Source organism: Bombina bombina, chromosome 12, assembly GCF_027579735.1.
Source record: "Bombina bombina isolate aBomBom1 chromosome 12, aBomBom1.pri, whole genome shotgun sequence".
NCBI classification, from domain to species: Eukaryota; Metazoa; Chordata; class Amphibia; order Anura; family Bombinatoridae; genus Bombina; species Bombina bombina.
The window spans coordinates 120,213,539-120,233,063 of NC_069510.1; the positions used below are offsets into that span (position 1 = coordinate 120,213,539).

General features: G+C 40.9%; 2 protein-coding genes across 3 annotated transcripts in view; one reads left to right on the forward strand and one right to left on the reverse strand.

The window, feature by feature from the left end:
• The window catches only part of PTGES2 (prostaglandin E synthase 2), a 33,913-nt gene extending 30,786 nt beyond the window's left edge, over window positions 1-3,127 (reverse strand). For both annotated transcript variants that reach the window (XM_053696246.1, XM_053696245.1), the window contains exons 1-2: window positions 2,867-3,127; window positions 32-226 (exon numbers count right to left, since the gene is read on the reverse strand). In XM_053696246.1, the coding sequence (XP_053552221.1) occupies window positions 32-226; window positions 2,867-3,115 (444 nt within the window). In that variant the 5' untranslated portion in view covers window positions 3,116-3,127. The remainder of the gene's footprint in view (window positions 1-31; window positions 227-2,866) is intronic.
• Window positions 3,128-3,235: 108 nt separating this feature from the next.
• Window positions 3,236-19,525, forward strand: part of BBLN (bublin coiled coil protein) — a 50,521-nt gene continuing 34,231 nt past the window's right edge. Inside the window, exon 1 of the mRNA XM_053696141.1 lies at window positions 3,236-3,313. Coding sequence (XP_053552116.1) covers window positions 3,256-3,313 — 58 coding nt within the window. The 5' untranslated portion in view covers window positions 3,236-3,255. The remainder of the gene's footprint in view (window positions 3,314-19,525) is intronic.

Below are 19,525 nucleotides of genomic sequence, written 5' to 3' on the forward strand. Positions count from 1 at the left end.
CACCACACACAACAACGAGATTAAAGATTACCAGAGAGCACCCAGAGTGTGCCAAGACGATGGGCACCTTCCTATAGATGGAGAACTTAATCTCTTTTCTCAAGACTGGATTCACTTCCACAATCTCATGAGGTAGCTGGTGATAGTCTAGGAAAGCCCGGACTTTACTGCAGAAGGGGCAAGTTTTGTACTGATACAGTGTGAGACGAAGCGTTCCATCCTGAGGCTGAGAGAACAAGAGGATGTATGTGTTTACCCTGTGAAATGATCATACGTATAGGAGGAAAAAATGGTTACAGAAAAGTGACTGCAAACATGCACTGCCAAACCAAAAATAGTAATAATAATCAAATGGCACCAATCAGCAAGCGCTACCCAGGTTCTGAACCAAAAATGGTCCGGCTCCTAAACTTACATTCCTACTTTTTCAAATAAAGATACCAAGAGAACGAAGAAAAATTGATAATGGGAGTAAATAAGAAAGTTGCTTAAAATTGCTGCTCTACCTGAATCATCAAAGTTTAATTTTGACTAGATTATCCCTTTAAGCGAAGAGGTTAAGCAAATATCTGGAGGTTAAGCACATATCACTGCAGGGTTGTGTGTGTTAATTAACAAATTAGAGCATGTTATTGTTTTTACAAGGAACACCCTTTAAGCGCATATGTTAGTTGGCACTGGTATTTCATGTCAGACAGATAATGTAAGCTGTAGCTGTGTCATATACTAAGATGTATGTATCATTCACTAAGACCCCACAGATTGCATATTGGTGTTTCAAATTGTCACATGCAGGCAGCAAAAATGTCACGTGCATGTGTGTCATGCAGGTACATAGGGCTGGCGATTCATTGTACTTAGGTGCATTAGGACGTCATTTAGGTGTGTCACATGTATGTGCACTGAGCCGCTTGTATACACTTGTACTACATTACAGCTATGTGAGGCAGTCAGCAGGTTACAAATAGGTACCCACAGGAGCGTTGTGCAAAGCTGTTAGGCAGTCGGCAGGTTACATATAGGTACCCCCAGGAGCGTTGTGAAGAGCCGCCAGCAGGTTACATATAGGTACCCCCAGGAGCGTTGTGAAGAGCCACCAGCAGGTTACATATAGGTACCCCCAGGAGCGTTGAGCAGAGCTGTCAGCAGGTTACAAATAGGTACCCGCAGGAGTGTTGTGAAGAGCCGCCAGCAGGTTACATATAGGTACCCCCAGGAGCGTTGAGCGGAGCTGTCAGCAGGTTACAAATAGGTAGCCGCAGGAGCGTTGTGAAGAGCCGCCAGTAGGTTACATATAGGTACCCGCAGGAGTGTTGTGTGAGGCCATCAGCAGGTTACATATAGGTACATGCAGGAGCGTTGTGTGAAGCCATCAGCAGGTTACATATAGGTACCTGCAGGAGCGTTGTGCAGAGCCGTCAGCAGGTTACATATAGGTACATGCAGGAGCGTTGTGTGAAGCCATCAGCAGGTTACATATAGGTACATGCAGGAGCGTTGTGCAGAGCCGTCAGCAGGTTACATATAGGTACATGCAGGAGCGTTGTGCAGAGCCGTCAGCAGGTTACATATAGGTACATGCAGGAGCGTTGTGCAGAGCCGTCAGCAGGTTACATATAGGTACATGCAGGAGCGTTGTGTGAAGCCATCAGCAGGTTACATATAGGTACCTGCAGGAGCGTTGTGCAGAGCCGTCAGCAGGTTACATATAGGTACCTGCAGGAGCGTTGTGCAGAGCCGTCAGCAGGTTACATATAGGTACCTGCAGGAGCGTTGTGCAGAGCCGTCAGCAGGTTACATATAGGTACCTGCAGGAGCGTTGTGTGAAGCCATCAGCAGGTTACATATAGGTACCTGCAGGAGCGTTGTGCAGAGCCGTCAACAGGTTACATATAGGTACATACAGGAGCGCTGTGCAGAGCCGTCAGCAGGTTACATATAGGTACATACAGGAGCGCTGTGCAGAGCCGTCAGCAGGTTACATATAGGTACATACAGGAGCGTTGTGCAGAGCCGTCAGCAGGTTACATATAGGTACCTGCAGGAGCGTTGTGCAGAGCCGTCAGCAGGTTACATATAGGTACCTGCAGGAGCGTTGTGCAGAGCCGTCAGCAGGTTACATATAGGTACCTGCAGGAGCGTTGTGCAGAGCCGTCAGCAGGTTACATATAGGTACATACAGGAGAGCTGTGCAGAGCCGTCAGCAGGTTACATATAGGTACATACAGGAGCGTTGTGCAGAGCCGTCAGCAGGTTACATATAGGTACCTGCAGGAGCGTTGTGCAGAGCCATCAGCAGGTTACATATAGGTACATACAGGAGCGTTGTGCAGAGCCGTCAGCAGGTTACATAAAGGTACCCGCAGGAGCATTGTGTGGAGACGTCAGGCAGTCAGAAGGTTACATATAGGTGCCCGCAGGAGCGTTGTGCAGTCAGTATATACCAGTACAGTAAATAACACTTGGCAGAACAAGGTCTGTGGGTGCCAGTACCTGCTCCTCCTCAGCTTGGGGCTCCTGCAGTGAGTATGACACGGCCCAGTATATACCAGTACCGTCAATAAACAACAGTACTGTACAGTCAGTATACAAGCAGAACAGTAAGGAACATGAGACTTGTCAGAACAAGGCCTGTGGGGTGCCAGATTCTTCCCTCTCAGTTCAGGGCTCCTGCAGTGAGTTGTGAGTATGACACGGCCCAGTATATAATAGTACAGTCATTACACACCAGTACAGTCAGTACCGTCATTATAAACCAGTACAGTCAGTACCAGTACAGTCATTATTCACAAGTATAGTCAGTATATAACAGTACAGTAAATAACATGACGACACTTGGCAGAACAAGGTCTCTGGGTGCCAGTACCTGCTGCTGCTGCGTCTCCTCCTCAGCTCTGGGCTCCTGCAGTGAGTATGACACGGCCTGTAAGGACCCCAGAACACCTCCCAGCACACACACCAGCCCCAGTCCCCTCCTGCCCCGCTGCTGCCACCCCCCGGCTCTATACCCACGCCGTGCTAGTGTCACTTGCAGAGCACCTCGACTTCCCAGAGCCCGCAGCCCCGCCAGGCGCAAAGTCATGCCTGCCAACCCCTGCAACCTGGAGGCCGCCATCTTGCCCGTCAAATAACCCCGCCCATATTGTAGGTGTGGTTACCTGGGATTGGCTAAAATTTACGTGTCGTCACGTGCATCCGGCTAAATTATAAAACCAGAGTCTGTCACGTGATACAAAATCACATGATCATTGCGAAATGTCAGGACCAAACGGGGATCCGCAGGTGCCGCTGGGAGAGGTGACCGGAGAGGAAGGTACTTACCGATCGCGCGCATAATACTGGGTGCATACACATGCACGCGCATAATGCCGTGCACAGACAAAGGTGCACACACTGCTGTGTATTGATTGGGGTAATATAAAGTAAGACTGAGTTCCCAACAGGGGATTAATGAAGATTAATAACGTAAGTAGACACCCAACAGGGGATTAATGAAGATTAATAACGTAAGTAGACACCCAACAGGGGATTAATGAAGATTAATAACGTAAGTAGACACTCAACAGGGGATTAATGAAGATTAATAACGTAAGTAGACACCCAACAGGGGATTAATGAAGATTAATAACAAGTAGACACCCAACAGGGGATTAATGAAGATTAATAACGTAAATAGACACCCAACAGGGGATTAATAACGTAAGTAGACACTCAACAAGGGATTAATGAAGATTAATAACGTAAGTAGACACTCAACAGGGGATTAATGAAGTTTAATAACGTAAGTAGACACCCAACAGGGGATTAATAACGTAAGTAGACACCCAACAGGGGATTAATAACGTAAGTAGACACTCAACAGGGGATTAATGAAGATTAATAACGTAAGTAGACACTCAACAGGGGATTAATGAAGATTAATAACGTAAGTAGACACCCAACAGGGGATTAATGAAGATTAATAACGTAAGTAGACACCCAACAGGGGATTAATAACGTAAGTAGACACTCAACAGGGGATTAATAAAGATTAATAACGTAAGTAGACACCCAACAGGGGATTAATGAAGATTAATAACGTAAGTAGACACCCAACAGGGGATTAATGAAGATTAATAACGTAAGTAGACACCCAACAGGGGATTAATGAAAATTAATAACGTAAGTAGACACCCAACAGGGGATTAATGAAGATTAATAACGTAAGTAGACACCCAACAGGGGATTAATGAAGATTAATAACGTAAGTAGACACCCAACAGGGGATTAATAAAGATTAATAACGTAAGTAGACACCCAACAGGGGATTAATGAAGATTAATAACGTAAGTAGACACCCAACAGGGGATTAATGAAGATTAATAACGTAAGTAGACACCCAACAGGGGATTAATGAAGATTAATAACGTAAGTAGACACTCAACAGGGGATTAATGAAGATTAATAACGTAAGTAGACACCCAACAGGGGATTAATGAAGATTAATAACGTAAGTAGACACCCAACAGGGGATTAATGAAGATTAATAACAAGTAGACACCCAACAGGGGATTAATGAAGATTAATAACGTAAATAGACACCCAACAGGGGATTAATAACGTAAGTAGACACTCAACAAGGGATTAATGAAGATTAATAACGTAAGTAGACACTCAACAGGGGATTAATGAAGTTTAATAACGTAAGTAGACACCCAACAGGGGATTAATAACGTAAGTAGACACCCAACAGGGGATTAATAACGTAAGTAGACACTCAACAGGGGATTAATGAAGATTAATAACGTAAGTAGACACTCAACAGGGGATTAATGAAGATTAATAACGTAAGTAGACACCCAACAGGGGATTAATGAAGATTAATAACGTAAGTAGACACCCAACAGGGGATTAATAAAGATTAATAACGTAAGTAGACACTCAACAGGGGATTAATAAAGATTAATAACGTAAGTAGACACCCAACAGGGGATTAATGAAGATTAATAACGTAAGTAGACACCCAACAGGGGATTAATGAAGATTAATAACGTAAGTAGACACCCAACAGGGGATTAATGAAAATTAATAACGTAAGTAGACACCCAACAGGGGATTAATGAAGATTAATAACGTAAGTAGACACCCAACAGGGGATTAATGAAGATTAATAACGTAAGTAGACACCCAACAGGGGATTAATGAAGTGTCTTCACATATAAGAATCAGACATCCCAACTCTCTTGTAATAGCGGCTCCCTGATGCCAGCAAATGGAGTACAATCTCCCTGAAACTCTAGGTACCATGATCCAATGTGGCCCAAATACAGAAAAGTGTTTCTTTAAGGAATGCCTTTAGTTGCTGGGACGTTGTAGAACCCTCAAAGCATCAGTAACCAAAAAGCCCCCACTGATTTTAATAAAATAAAAACACAAATACTACCTTATTTACTGCACGTAATAAAACTTCGTATTCTAGAACATTTAAGCATTCAACAAGCGTCCGATCACTGGAAAATAGGTTTGTTGTATGTGGTTGTGCAATAAAGTTACTTTTTTAATGTGATTTTAGTGGGAATCTAATTTAATGATAAGTCTCTCTCTTATTTAGGGTTTCAAGGTGTCCAATATATAACTGGGGGGGCGCAGTAGCGGGTGAAGCCACCTCCCTGAAATGAGTTTTTGCAGGTTGGGATGTCTGACGAATATAAACCCAAACGTGCTTATTGGTTACATATCAAGCTGTTCTCATACATTTGCATATCTTATATGGGACTTTGCCTTATCCTAGTTTCGATACTGTTTTTATATATGTTTTTGATTGTACAAACACATGCATAAGCAACCAGTGCTTTATATATATATATATATATATATATATATATATATATATATATATATATATATATATATATATATATATATATATATATATATATATATATATATATATATATATATATATATATATATATAATTTTAGTGGTAGATGGTGCAGATCTTTAGTTTGGATGTATAATAGTCCTGATGACAAAAAGGAAAAGGGCTTGGTGTGAATGCAAAAGCCAATTAATAAGAGTGCAATATACTCACTCCATAAGTTGCATGATATCTGCTTGTCTGGAGTATGTCACACAGATGTCCAGTAGCAGTGATCCACAGATGTCTTGTAACAATCGTGGTTTAACAAATCCTTCAAAATTGGACTTCCGGCGATGTCACAGCAGAGGAACAAAATAATATTCCAATATAGGTAAAAATTATTATCGGAAGTCCAATTTTGAAGGATTTGTTAAACCACGATTGTTACAAGACATCTGTGGATCACCGCTACTGGACATCTGTGGGACATACTCCAGACAAGCAGATATCATGCAACTTATGGAGTGAGTATATTGCACTCTTATTAATTGGCTTTTGCATACACACCAAGCCCTTTTCCTTTTTGTCATCAGAAGGACTATTATACATCCAAACTAAAGATCTGCACCATCTACCACTGAAGTTCTACCTTAAGCACAGTCCCTGGGGAGAGACTGAAAGAAGGCAGCGGTCTAACCACAAGGAGAGTATTAGTTCTCAGTCCATTTGTAACAGATTGTTTTTTACCATCTTACAATATCTGTACATTGTTTCCTCTGTATTATATGTATATATGAGTGTGGCAAACATATAAAAGCTTAGGCCTGTTGTTTTGGGAGAACGTACAACGTATACTAAACAGTGTGTGTTTACACATAACATTGTTTTTAGTGTCGGGTTCAGGCATTAGAAGGTCTACTCTGTGTCTAGTGCAGTTTATTACAAAGCTTCCAGGGCAGGGATTCCTGACCGTGCCAGTACTGCGCTGGGTAGATTCAGCTCCTGCCAGCAAGATCAGATCACAAGCGCACACTACAGTATCTGAGTTTAGGAGTTTATCTGGTAAAGCCTGTCCTGCCAGCTCAAAAGGACAGGAAACCCCAAAATGATTTCATGATTCAGATAGAACATACAATTTTACACAGCTTTATAGTTTACTTATATTATCTAATGTGCTTCATTCTCTTGGTATCCTTTACTGAAGGAGCAGCAGTGCACTACTGAGAGCTAGCGGAGCACACAAGTAAGCCAATGGCAAGAGCCATATATGTGCAACCACTAGCATCCAGCTCCTGTAGACTACCTAGTTATGCTTTTCAACATAGGGTACCAGGAGAATTAAACAAATTAGATATAAAGTTGTTTAACCCATTGTGCCAAAAGATGTGTGTGTGTATATACTGTGTGTGTATATACTGTGTGTGTGTGTGTATATACTGTGTGTGTGTGTATATACTGTGTGTGTGTGTATATACTGTGTGTGTGTATATATACTGTGTGTGTGTATATATACTGTGTGTTTGTGTGTGTATATATACTGTGTGTTTGTGTGTGTATATATACTGTGTGTGTGTGTATATACTGTGTGTGTGTGTATATACTGTGTGTGTGTATATATACTGTGTGTTTGTGTTTGTATATACTCTGTGTGTGTTGTGTGTGTGTATGTATATATATATATATATATATATATATATATATATATATATATATATATATATATATATATATATATATACTGTGTGTGTGTATATATATATATATATATATATATATATATATATATATATATATATATATATATATATATACTGTGTGTGTGTGTGTATATATACTGTGTGTGTGTGTGTGTGTGTATATACTGTATGTGTGTATATATATATATATATACTGTGTGTGTGTGTACTGTATGTTTTATATACTGTATGTGTATATAAATGTGTGTATATATACTGTATGTGTATATAATGTGTGTGTTTGTATATACTGTATGTGTGTGTGTGTGTATAATGTATGCGTGTGTATATGTATTAGGGCTGTGCGATATGGGCAAAAATTAATATTGCGATTTTGGCCATAAAATATAGCGATTGTGATTTTTTTTTTATTTTTTTTTAAACATATATACAGCTCTCTGAAACCTTACAGTTTTGTTAGTTACAGCTAATTTGTGATCAGAGGTTACTTAGAGTTGTGCAACATCAGCCCACGTTGCTCTTACACTGTGTGCTACCTGCTGTCTCCCCGGCTATCTGCACTCCCACAGAGGCTCTAGCAAAGTACCTTATACACCCCTACTACATTATGAAGTAGGGCGTTGCTTATACACTAACTCTCACATCGTCCCTGTACAATAATGCAAATGCAGTAAACACTCATATTCCAGTGGGGAGAGTAGCAAGTTGGGGCTGTGCTGGGTTGAGCAGGGAGCTCTGGGGCTGAGGATGAAGTCACAGCCCGAGGAGGAGGCGCCCCAGACTGGGGGATCACTGCTTCCGTTGGCTTCTCTTCTCTAATCTTCTCTTCTCCCATGCTGCTGCTGAAGCCAGCCCTACATCTTACACTGCATGTTATCTGCCCTGATAATGCAGCAAGCTCAGTAACCAGCTCCTGTGCAGTAACCCAGGGCTCCATATTGTAAAGCACGAGAGAAACCCTCAAACAACTTCCAGACAGGCCACTGACAACACAGCCTCTGGGTACAAACCGCGGTACACACACAGAGGCCGTGTTGTCAGTGGCATGTCTGGAAGTTGTTTGAGGGTTTCTCTCGTGCTTTACAATATGGAACCCTAAATTACTGCACTGGGCTCTTTAATGGACCGCAAACAGCTGAAGCAAATATTCACCCCCAGGCCTGCAGCAGATAGAGCTGATACCGTTGACAAATGAAACGCGAGCGCAGCTTTTTTTTTCTCTTTTAAACAGATTTACTCGGCAGAAGAGCCCTCCTGTACGTCATAGGTGATATCATGGGGGCGGGGTTATAAATGGCTTACTCCCGCGATTTAAAATCGCATCATGTGATTAATCATGCAGCTCTAGTGTGTATATGTGTGTGTGTATATATATATATGTGTGTATATATATATATGTGTGTATATATATATATATATATGTGTGTGTATATATATATATATATATATATATATATATATGTGTGTATATATATATATATATATATATATATGTGTGTATATATATATGTATATATATGTATGTGTGTGTATATGTATATATACAGGTTACTGCCCCCATCTAGGCTGTGGAAGCCTGGCCCCTGAGGTATAATTACCTACTTATGCACCCTAGACCTTGAATTGGGAAGTCACTGAATTACCTCTGAATGTGAGGGAGTAACAAGATGGACAATCTTTATTTGATCATACTTGGTCCTTTATGAGTTGGTCAAGTCTATCACTGTGTGTATGTGTGATAATGATGAATCTATACCAGATGTAAATAATATCCATACCTACACATCACTTTAGATTGTCCGATATGATACAATAAGGCATCTCTTAGAGATATATTGGGGTATCCCTCCACCTTGGATGTTGATTGTAGATAGAAGCACTTCATTTTCTCTCTATATAAGCCTATCAATCTTCGTCTCCTTGAGATTTCACTGTTAAACTAGGTGAATATCTCTATTGGGCTTTGTATTTGATTGTGGCCGTAAATGTAGTACAGATGCATTAAGGTATATATTTATACCATTTTGGTGATGTGCAATAATTTTGCCCCCAATTGGTCTCAGTACATTACCAATTGTCACATATCCCACTGTAATACATTTTTATATAACATTAGAAATAGATACTGTAGGCGCACAGCCAGGAAAAGTGCCCACTGAATACTCAGTCGTTTAACACCATTCTATTAATTGATAACAAGCTCAGCAAGAATCCCCACTTTCTGTATATAAATTTAAATTTGTACTTATCTATGTATATATACTTTTGTTTTTATATAATGCACAAATGTGATTAAGAATGATTATTACTTATTGTCACAGATGTTTGTGTGCTGCACTATGCAATTGATCACAGTGTTGAGACACGATTAATGTTTATCATAACCATGACTACAGTTGACATAGAGATTTGTATACACAATGGCACTTGATCAGCCGATTAGAGACGGTATTACGGCGATCTAATGTATTCTGTCAATAATAGTTAAGTTTGTGTCACTACTTGTTTAATACACATTTACACATTAGTGTATGAGCAATTGTTAAAAAACAGCTTGTATACTTAATATTATGATGCAGCGAAACTGGAAGTGAGATAACATCACTTCCGGTAGGCTTCAGCACTGTGGAACGCAAGATGCGTTCCACACTCAATATTTGGCGCACTTTGGAGTAACACTTGTTTGGTGAGTGATATTTGAAACACTATAAATTGTTTGAGTTTTGCTTATATGTTTATGCTGATGAAGGGGTTGTGAACCCCGAAAACGTTCCAATAAAGAAATTTGTGGAAGTCCTGAGAGTGCATTTACTTCTATTTTATTTATTTATTTATATATATATACAGTGAGTGCAGAATTATTAGGCAAATTAGTATTTTGACCACATCATCCTCTTTATGCATGTTGTCTTACTCCAAGCTGTATAGGCTCGAAAGCCTACTACCAATTAAGCATATTAGGTGATGTGCATCTCTGTAATGAGAAGGGGTGTGGTCTAATGACATCAACACCCTATATCAGGTGTGCATAATTATTAGGCAACTTCCTTTCCTTTGGAAAAATGGGTCAAAAGAAGGACTTGACAGGCTCAGAAAAGTCAAAAATAGTGAGATATCTTGCAGAGGGATGCAGCACTCTTAAAATTGCAAAGCTTCTGAAGCGTGATCATCGAACAATCAAGCGTTTCATTCAAAATAGTCAACAGGGTCGCAAGAAGCGTGTGGAAAAACCAAGGCGCAAAATAACTGCCCATGAACTGAGAAAAGTCAAGCGTGCAGCTGCCAAGATGCCACTTGCCACCAGTTTGGCCATATTTCAGAGCTGCAACATCACTGGAGTGCCCAAAAGCACAAGGTGTGCAATACTCAGAGACATGGCCAAGGTAAGAAAGGCTGAAAGACGACCACCACTGAACAAGACGCACAAGCTGAAACATCAAGACTGGGCCAAGAAATATCTCAAGACTGATTTTTCTAAGGTTTTATGGACTGATGAAATGAGAGTGAGTCTTGATGGGCCAGATGGATGGGCCCGTGGCTGGATTGGTAAAGGGCAGAGAGCTCCAGTCCGACTCAGACGCCAGTAAGGTGGAGGTGGAGTACTGGTTTGGGCTGGTATCATCAAAGATGAGCTTGTGGGGCCTTTTCGGGTTGAGGATGGAGTCGAGCTCAACTCCCAGTCCTACTGCCAGTTTCTGGAAGACACCTTCAAGCAGTGGTACAGGAAGAAGTCTGCATCCTTCAAGAAAAACATGATTTTCATGCAGGACAATGCTCCATCACACGCGTCCAAGTACTCCACAGCGTGGCTGGCAAGAAAGGGTATAAAAGAAGAAAATCTAATGACATGGCCTCCTTGTTAACCTGATCTGAACCCCATTGAGAACCTGTGGTCCATCATCAAATGTGAGATTTACAAGGAGGGAAAACAGTACACCTCTCTGAACAGTGTCTGGGAGGCTGTGGTTGCTGCTGCACGCAATGTTGATGGTGAACAGATGAAAACACTGACAGAATCCATGGATGGCAGGCTTTTGAGTGTCCTTGCAAAGAAAGGTGGCTATATTGGTCACTGATTTGTTTTTGTTTTGTTTTTGAATGTCAGAAATGTATATTTGTGAATGTTGAGATGTTATATTGGTTTCACTGGTAAAAATAAATAATTGAAATGGTATATATTTGTTTTTTAAGTTGCCTAATAATTATGCACAGTAATAGTCAACTGCACACACAGATATCCCCCTAAAATAGCTAAAACTAAAAACAAACTAAAAACTACTTCCAAAAATATTCAGCTTTGATATTAATGAGTTTTTTGGGTTCATTGAGAACATGGTTGTTCAATAATAAAATTAATCCTCAAAAATACAACTTGCCTAATAATTCTGCACTCCCTGTGTGTGTATGTATATATATATATATATATATATATATATATATATATATATATATATATATATATATATATATAAATATTAATATTATACTGGATAGAGAGAGAATAGAGTAAAGAAAGGATGCACTCGCCGGGATTTTCAGTGTTACCTTTTTAATGTAACATTTCGGGGGATTACCCCCTTCGTCAGACAAACAAAAACAAAATTTATGCTTACCTGATAAATTTCTTTCTTTCTTGACATGATGAGTCCACGGATCATCATTAATTACTATTGGGAATATCACTCCTGGCCAGCAGGAGGAGGCAAAGAGCACCACAGCAAAGCTGTTAAGTATCACTTACCTTCCCACAACCCCCAGTCATTCGACCGAAGGAAAAGGAGAGAAAAGAAGTAACACAAGGTGCAAAGGTGCCTGAGGTTTACAAAACAAAAGGACTGTCTGAATAAACAGGGCGGGCCGTGGACTCATCGTGTCAAGAAATACATTTATCATGTAAGCATACATTTTGTTTTCTTTCTAATGACACAATGAGTCCACGGATCATCATTAATTACTGTTGGGAATCAATACCCAAGCTAGAGTACACCGATAAGGGAGGGCAAGACAAGCACCTTAACAGAAGGCACCACCACCACTTGAAGAACCCTTCTACCACAAAAAGCCTCAGCCAAGACCAACTATCAATCTTGCCTTGCAATGCTGATCCACAAAAGCTGCATCCTTGAAAACCCAAGAAGCAGATACAGCCCTAGTGAAAAGAGCTGTAATTCTCTCGAGGCTGTTGTCCAGCAGTCTCATAACCAAACGAAGTACACTTTCAACCAAAAGAAAAAAGAAGTAACTGTCCCAGAGAAACAAACAACCAAACAGAAAACTGTCGAAAATCCTTAGTCGCCTGTAGACAGAGATTAAGAACACGCACAACATCCAAGTTGTGCCACTAACGTTCCTTATGATAAAAAAGATTGGGACATAGACAAGGAACAACAAAACCCTATGAAGAACCACCTTATCTGAAAGAAAGATAAGATAAAGCAAAATTCACTGCAAAGCTGAGAGTTACGAGACTCTCCGAGCAGAGGAAAGCCTTCCGAGATAACACTAAATATCTGTCAGGGTTTTTTCCCTGCTTTGTTTGCCATGTGCTGCTGGCAGCCATTTTACTCACTTCTCTTGCTGAGTCTGGTGCAGTGTGTGTGATTGGTGCTCATTTCCTGCACGCCCTCTTATGGTCAGACTGGTGTACATCATCCATGTGAGACAGGTTGCAGTCTCAGAATTGTGATGTCATCACTTATTATTTAAAGGGCCTCTGTTCAGTATGCTTTACCCTTGCGTTGTCTCAGACCTGTTTGTGAGTTCCAGTTCCTGTGTATTACCTGGCTGTCTGACGTCCCAACTGGTTCCTGATCCCTGGCTTGTTCCTGACTCTGCTGTTCTTGTTCCTGATTCCGGCTCGTCTGACTACTCACTTTGGCTCCTGATTTGGCTCGGATGACAACCAGCTCTGGCTTTGACTCCTGGCTTGTTATTTGACTTGTAGACTTTTTATTATTTTTTGTTATTAATAAAGGTGTGATTATTTTTACACTTCTCGTCTCAGTCTGATTCCTGGCACCCTGACAATATCTATGGAAAGTACCGCAAAACCTTAAAAAACAAGGTTAAGAACAAAGTTAAGACTCCAAGGGGGAGCAACAGACTTAAAGGGACACTGAACCCAAAATTTTTTTTTCGTGATTCAGATAGAGCATGCAATTTTAAGCAATTGTCTAATTTACACCTATTATCAATTTTTATTTGTTCGCTTGCTATCTTTATTTGAAAAAGTCATCTAAGCTTTTTTTTTTTTTTTTTTTTTTGGTTCAGACTCTGGACAGCACGTTTTTATTGGTGGATGAATTTATCCACCAATCAGCAAGGACATCCCAGGTTGTTCACCAAAAATGGGCCAGCATCTAAACTTACATTCTTGCATTTCAAATAAAGATACCAAGAGAATAAAGAAAATTTGATAATAGGAGTAAATTAGAAAGATGCTTAAAATGTCATGCTCTATCTGAATCACGAAAGAAAAAATTGGGTTCAGTGTCCCTTTTAAGGACAGGCTTGAGTCTGACCAGGCCGGACAAGGATTGCACAGCTGGCACGACCGCCAGACACTTATGTAGCCAAATAGACAATGCAGAAACTGACCCTTCAGGGTGCTGACAGACCTTTTCCAGACATCCTAGAGACAGGCAAAATTCTAGGAATCCTGACTCCAAGAGAAGCCATTGGCTTCACACCAATAAGGATAAGTATGCCATAGTCTATGGCAATCCCCTCGAAAACATGCCTGGAAGCCTGAGCCATGATCTCAATGACTGACTCAAAAAACCCCACGCTTAAACAAAACCAAGCGTTCAATCACCAAGCTGGCAGCATCATATAAACTAGATTTAGATGAAGAAGGGACCCCGTCTCAAAAGGTCCTCCCTCAGGTACAGTCACCAGAAGTGGAGAGACGACATCATCAGGTGATCTGCGAAGCCATGCAGAGGCTATTAGAATCCCTGCCACTCTCTCCTGTTGAATACGAGCAATGACTCGTGGAAGGAGAACAAACAGAGTAAACATGCATGACAGACTAATCCAAGAAAAAAAACAGCTAGAACATCAGGGCGGTCAGTGGATAACTTGACAGTGAACCGCACCTTGGAAACTAGGCGTTCTGCCGAAACGCCCTCAGAAGCCAACTTTGGACCCCCCACTTGAGGGTTTACCTAGAGAACAAGAAGAATCCACTCTCCGGAAGGAAATATCTCTTCAGAAGCCCGACTCTCAAATGCTTGGAGAGAGGACGACAGACAGCAATTGTGAGCTTCCGCCCACTGAACAATCCAAGTCACCTTCTATATGGCAAAGGAAACCTTAGATCCTCCCTGTTGGTTGAAATAAACCATTGAGGTGACATTCCCCGACTGGAACCAAACTAAGAAACGACTGAGGACAAGGTAACAGAGCATTGAAGATCGCTCTCTACTTCAGATATTAAAGAGAAGAGTAGACACTTCAGAGTCCATAATCTTAACGAGACCCAGACAGCATACCGGCCCAGCAGGTTGGCATCCGTGGTCACATCACCCAGGAATATCTCTAGAAGCACAAGCCCTGAGATAGACATTCCTGAAAATTACTCCGGTAGAGAGACTCTTGTCGACTGATCTATATCTATCTTTTGAGACAGATCCGATGTTCTCCCCTTTTATGGAAATTAACAAAAAGGAATGATGTCCCATGGAAATCATTAGACCAATTCCCTCCTAAATTGAATCACTGACAGTGAAGGAGATTCAGCTGCAGTTAGATGCGAACTCCCAACCTACTGGTTGTAAAGAGTTAAGCCATTTACCGGACAACTAAAACTTGCTGTTGGGTAGACAATAGCCTACACAGAGAGGAAAAATGAATATATCCTAGATATCCAACCTCTGTATTTAGAAGAAGTTTTCTAACAGAGTCCTAAAAATCCACCCCTGAAGACGGAACAAGGAAACACCTCTCCAGATTCAATTTCCATCCCTGAGAAAGAAGATTGGACAAGAGAAAAAGAGAGCTCGTAGGAAGGATGACACCTGAACTATATATAGTCCAGAGAGCACCCTTGAGCTACCCCAGGACCTAAAAGTCTTTCTTGGCTGATGAAACTCATGTGTTAGAGAAGCTCCCTAAACATGAGAACAATAAACACACAGCCCTCCGGTCTATGTTCTTATGAATAAACCCACCAGAACCAAAAGAAGGTCAGTACTAGAGAAAACTTGAGATAAATACCCAGATCCCATTCCCAGACGGGCTGAAACTCTCACTCCCAGCGAGGAACGTCCTGAATCCTGTTCAAGGAATGTTTCTCATCGTACCTGGATTTCAGAAATCTTAGATTGTATTCCAAACTCTACTAAGGAAGAAAAGGAAAACTTTCTTTTAGACCTACTCCACAAAAATCCGTAAGTCAGGGATTGTTCTGCCAAAACAAGTCCAAAGAAGGACTCATCCTTGAAAGTTAAACACCAGAAGCATGATTTTGGAGGAAAAATTTAACCTGCAACTGCAGCACTATAAAGCCTAGGCTGTACCACAAACCACAGGTAGGAGCTGACCAAGACATTAGTCATAACGCCCCGCGGCTAGCACCGCAAGCTTAATAAGACAAGTAATTGCTCTAAATGAACAATTACACCTCCCGCTTCTTATCTATGGATCCATAAAGGAGCAGGTACCCTCTAAATTGATCGAAGATCTCTGCGCCATAGTAGCGAGGCCCCTCTCAACTTTAGGCACCGTGCATTTTAATGGAGACAGCGACAGGAAGATCCTTGAAAAGACGTAAGACAGGGAGAAAGATATCCCTAGCTTATCCTATTCCTGTGAGAATATCCAAGGTATGCCTAGAAAAAGCTTCCTCAAGGAAGGAACATCATATAACTGATAAAGTTCACACAACTTTTTAAGGTTGACAACGACTGGGGCATCATCAATGTCGTCCAAATGGCCAAAACCTTTAACAGTACATAAGGTGTGCAAGCATACATATGAATAAAAGCACTTCAGCATCAGATGAAGGAATTATACTGTCGGCATCTGAGATTTTTAATCACAGAGGCTACCAGCGAATTCCCCTCACAGACTTAGAGAGCAACCTGTGTAGCAGATGAGAAGCAGAAACCTTACTATCTGAATCTTCAAATGTTTGCATTTTTCTTGTAGAAAGGAAACGCAGATAAAGCTGCAGATATCGCAGAGGATACCTGAGCTACAAATCTATTGAACACCAAGAGAGTGTGGTATAACTGTGTATAAGCTAGAAATCTTTAGTGTTACCAGTAGATCAACTCCTCAATCTCATTCAGTTGTGTGATTTGGTCAATGAAGCTATTAGAATCTTGGATGTAAGAGCGTATTCGTTTGACCAAAGGCTGTAGGAATAAGTTGACAAATTGTGCCAGTGGTTGGAGTAGTGAACCTCTAGCTGACACTATCGGTCTGCGTGGTGGCTTATTACAGTCCTTGTGAATCTTAGGCAGCGTATATATAGTATCAGTGTAATCAGGAAATCACGTGTTAGAAACCCCAGCTCATCAGTGGAGATCAGCCCCTCTGTCATCTAGGTCTGTAGTTGTACATCAATCTCCTTTTTAAGTGTTGTTGTTGGGTCTTTGAGTCTCAGGTAGGTGTTGTCATGAGACAGTTGGCACAGTGCTTTATTCCTATAATCGCTCAGATACATCAGTACAACAGCATCTCCTTTGTCCGCTAGGCGGATGACTATTGATTCATCAGTACTGAGAGAAGTTAGTGCTGTACGTTCCGCCTTAGAAATATCATCACGTATTGGATGTTGTAACTTGTTCTTGATCTGCTGTGTCAGGTACCTTGTGATAGTAGGTATGGATGTATTATTGGAATTAGGATCAAATGATCCTTTCTTTTTGAAAGGTCTCTGTGACTAGAGGACATCTCCAAAAAAATTCCTTTAGACGTAAATTTCTCCCAAATCTTTTGATGTCTATAAAGGTGTCAAACTTATCAATCTTCCTAGTGGGTACAAAATAAAGTCCTTTGTTTAGTAGCAGAGATTGTCTTCAGTGAGATTCCTAGAGCTGATGTTGAATACAATGTTGGTTATCTCCTTTTGTTGTCTTGGGAGGTGGGCAGTGCCCCTCCCCTTCTCCTTGTGTGTGTGGCCTCAGCCTAAAAATGAACCGATGATGGATGAACAGCAATTTGTGGCAGTGTTGCACCATGATCAATTTGATGTGCCCATTGTTGTGCACCTCTATTGCCTCTAAAGCGTGTGGTAATACCCTGTGTACTAGAGTTGATCCTGCTGATTTCTGTTTCGGTATCAGTACTATTTCCCGAACTCGTATCCACAGTGGTTAGAACTTTCTTTGTGTATTTTCTATCTCTTCTGGTGCAAAATGCTCTTCTTTCTTCTGGTGATAGGAGCCACCTGTATACACTCTTGTGGTTGTAGTTGAGAGTAACAGTCTGTAGCTTCCTATTCTTGAATGCCACTAGTTCTTGGTTGTATGTTCTCAATTATATTGTAAGTTTTTCCATCCAGTTCTCAGTATTATCTGCTCTTATGTAGGTTATGTGGTCTTCAAATTTAGTAATCTCAAGCTTGATCACCTTTATTAGGCGGCCCACCTCTCAGATAACTAGAAGCATTAGGTCAAATGAACACTTATTAAGTATTTTACACCAATTAAGGCAGAATTCTTGATTGGATCTACCGATTGTAGGCACATTCCGAACCCTGAACCCTCTGGGTATCATGCATCTTTTGTGGTAGTCTGACCGATATGTGCCATGTAATGTGAGGTCCACCTCCCTTTGCTTCAATTCTATCAGGGAGTTATACAGTGAATTAACAGTTTCTTCCAATTGTTGTTCCTCCATGAATCCAAAACGGATATTTTCTGCATCTTCCTCAGTAAAGGTGAAGATGTCTTCATTTTTATCCTCACCAGGTTTATCAGGTTGTGTCTCCATCAGATCCATGGGAGCATTCCCTGTATCCGTCATGTTGATATCTATACCAGCTATAAGTATAGTGGGAAGGGTAGAAAACAAAAGCAGTCCAATTGGCCTCAGGTGTGGGTACACTACACGAAAGAGGTTTCAGTAGTAGTTGGTGGTGTGGATGCACTCTCATTCAAGATTTCCAGCTGCCAGGGTGCTATGAGGGTAATAGTAAAGGCAAATGTGATGAAAAGCACTCACTGGACTTCGGTCAACTTCACAGCAAACAAAAACTTTATTCCTGTAACGTTTCGGGAAACAAAAATCCCTTCTGACCATCAAAACATACAAACTTAAAAAGTCCTAGTAAGCCCACCCTAGGTGAATAAACCAATCCCCACAGGTTGTGTGCAAAAAGCCACAGTGCTGTGTGCAAACTGCGGTTACTATAGTGACATAAGTGTTTGCACATTTTTGAACCCAGAAGCTGTAATCTGCCTCCAAGATTAAAGTGACAGAACATCACATAGCCATACGAATTTATGAAGTAAAAAAAGTGTCAAAAAGATATAAAACATAGATCCTCATATTAGGTTAACCTATACTTAAGTGTCTGTATAAAAACATTGCCGAAAATGAGCCAATCACCTATTCAACAAGAGCAACACACCTCCTGGTGAAATCATATGTTAAGCCTATGCTGCTGTCATTAAACACCTACTACATGATGTGGCACTTGTCAATAGGCACACCAACCTTCCCTGATTTGGAACATCCCCAAAGCTCAGCTGCAACGTGTGATCAGGAACAACGCCAATATCGAAAGACGCACAAACCAACTAGGTGAAATGACAGGTTCATCCAATGTGGATATAAAAAGAGCCTGGAAACAAGGAAGGATCTATTGGACCTACACAAAAAATTGAACAAAGAGGCCACAAATTCCAAACGACTAACTTTTTTTGTTACCACCTATACACCTGATAAAAAGAATCATCACTAAGGGACGAATGGAAACTCATCAAGACAAACGACACCCTTCCATTTAAGCAATGGAACTCTCCCCGTATAGCCTA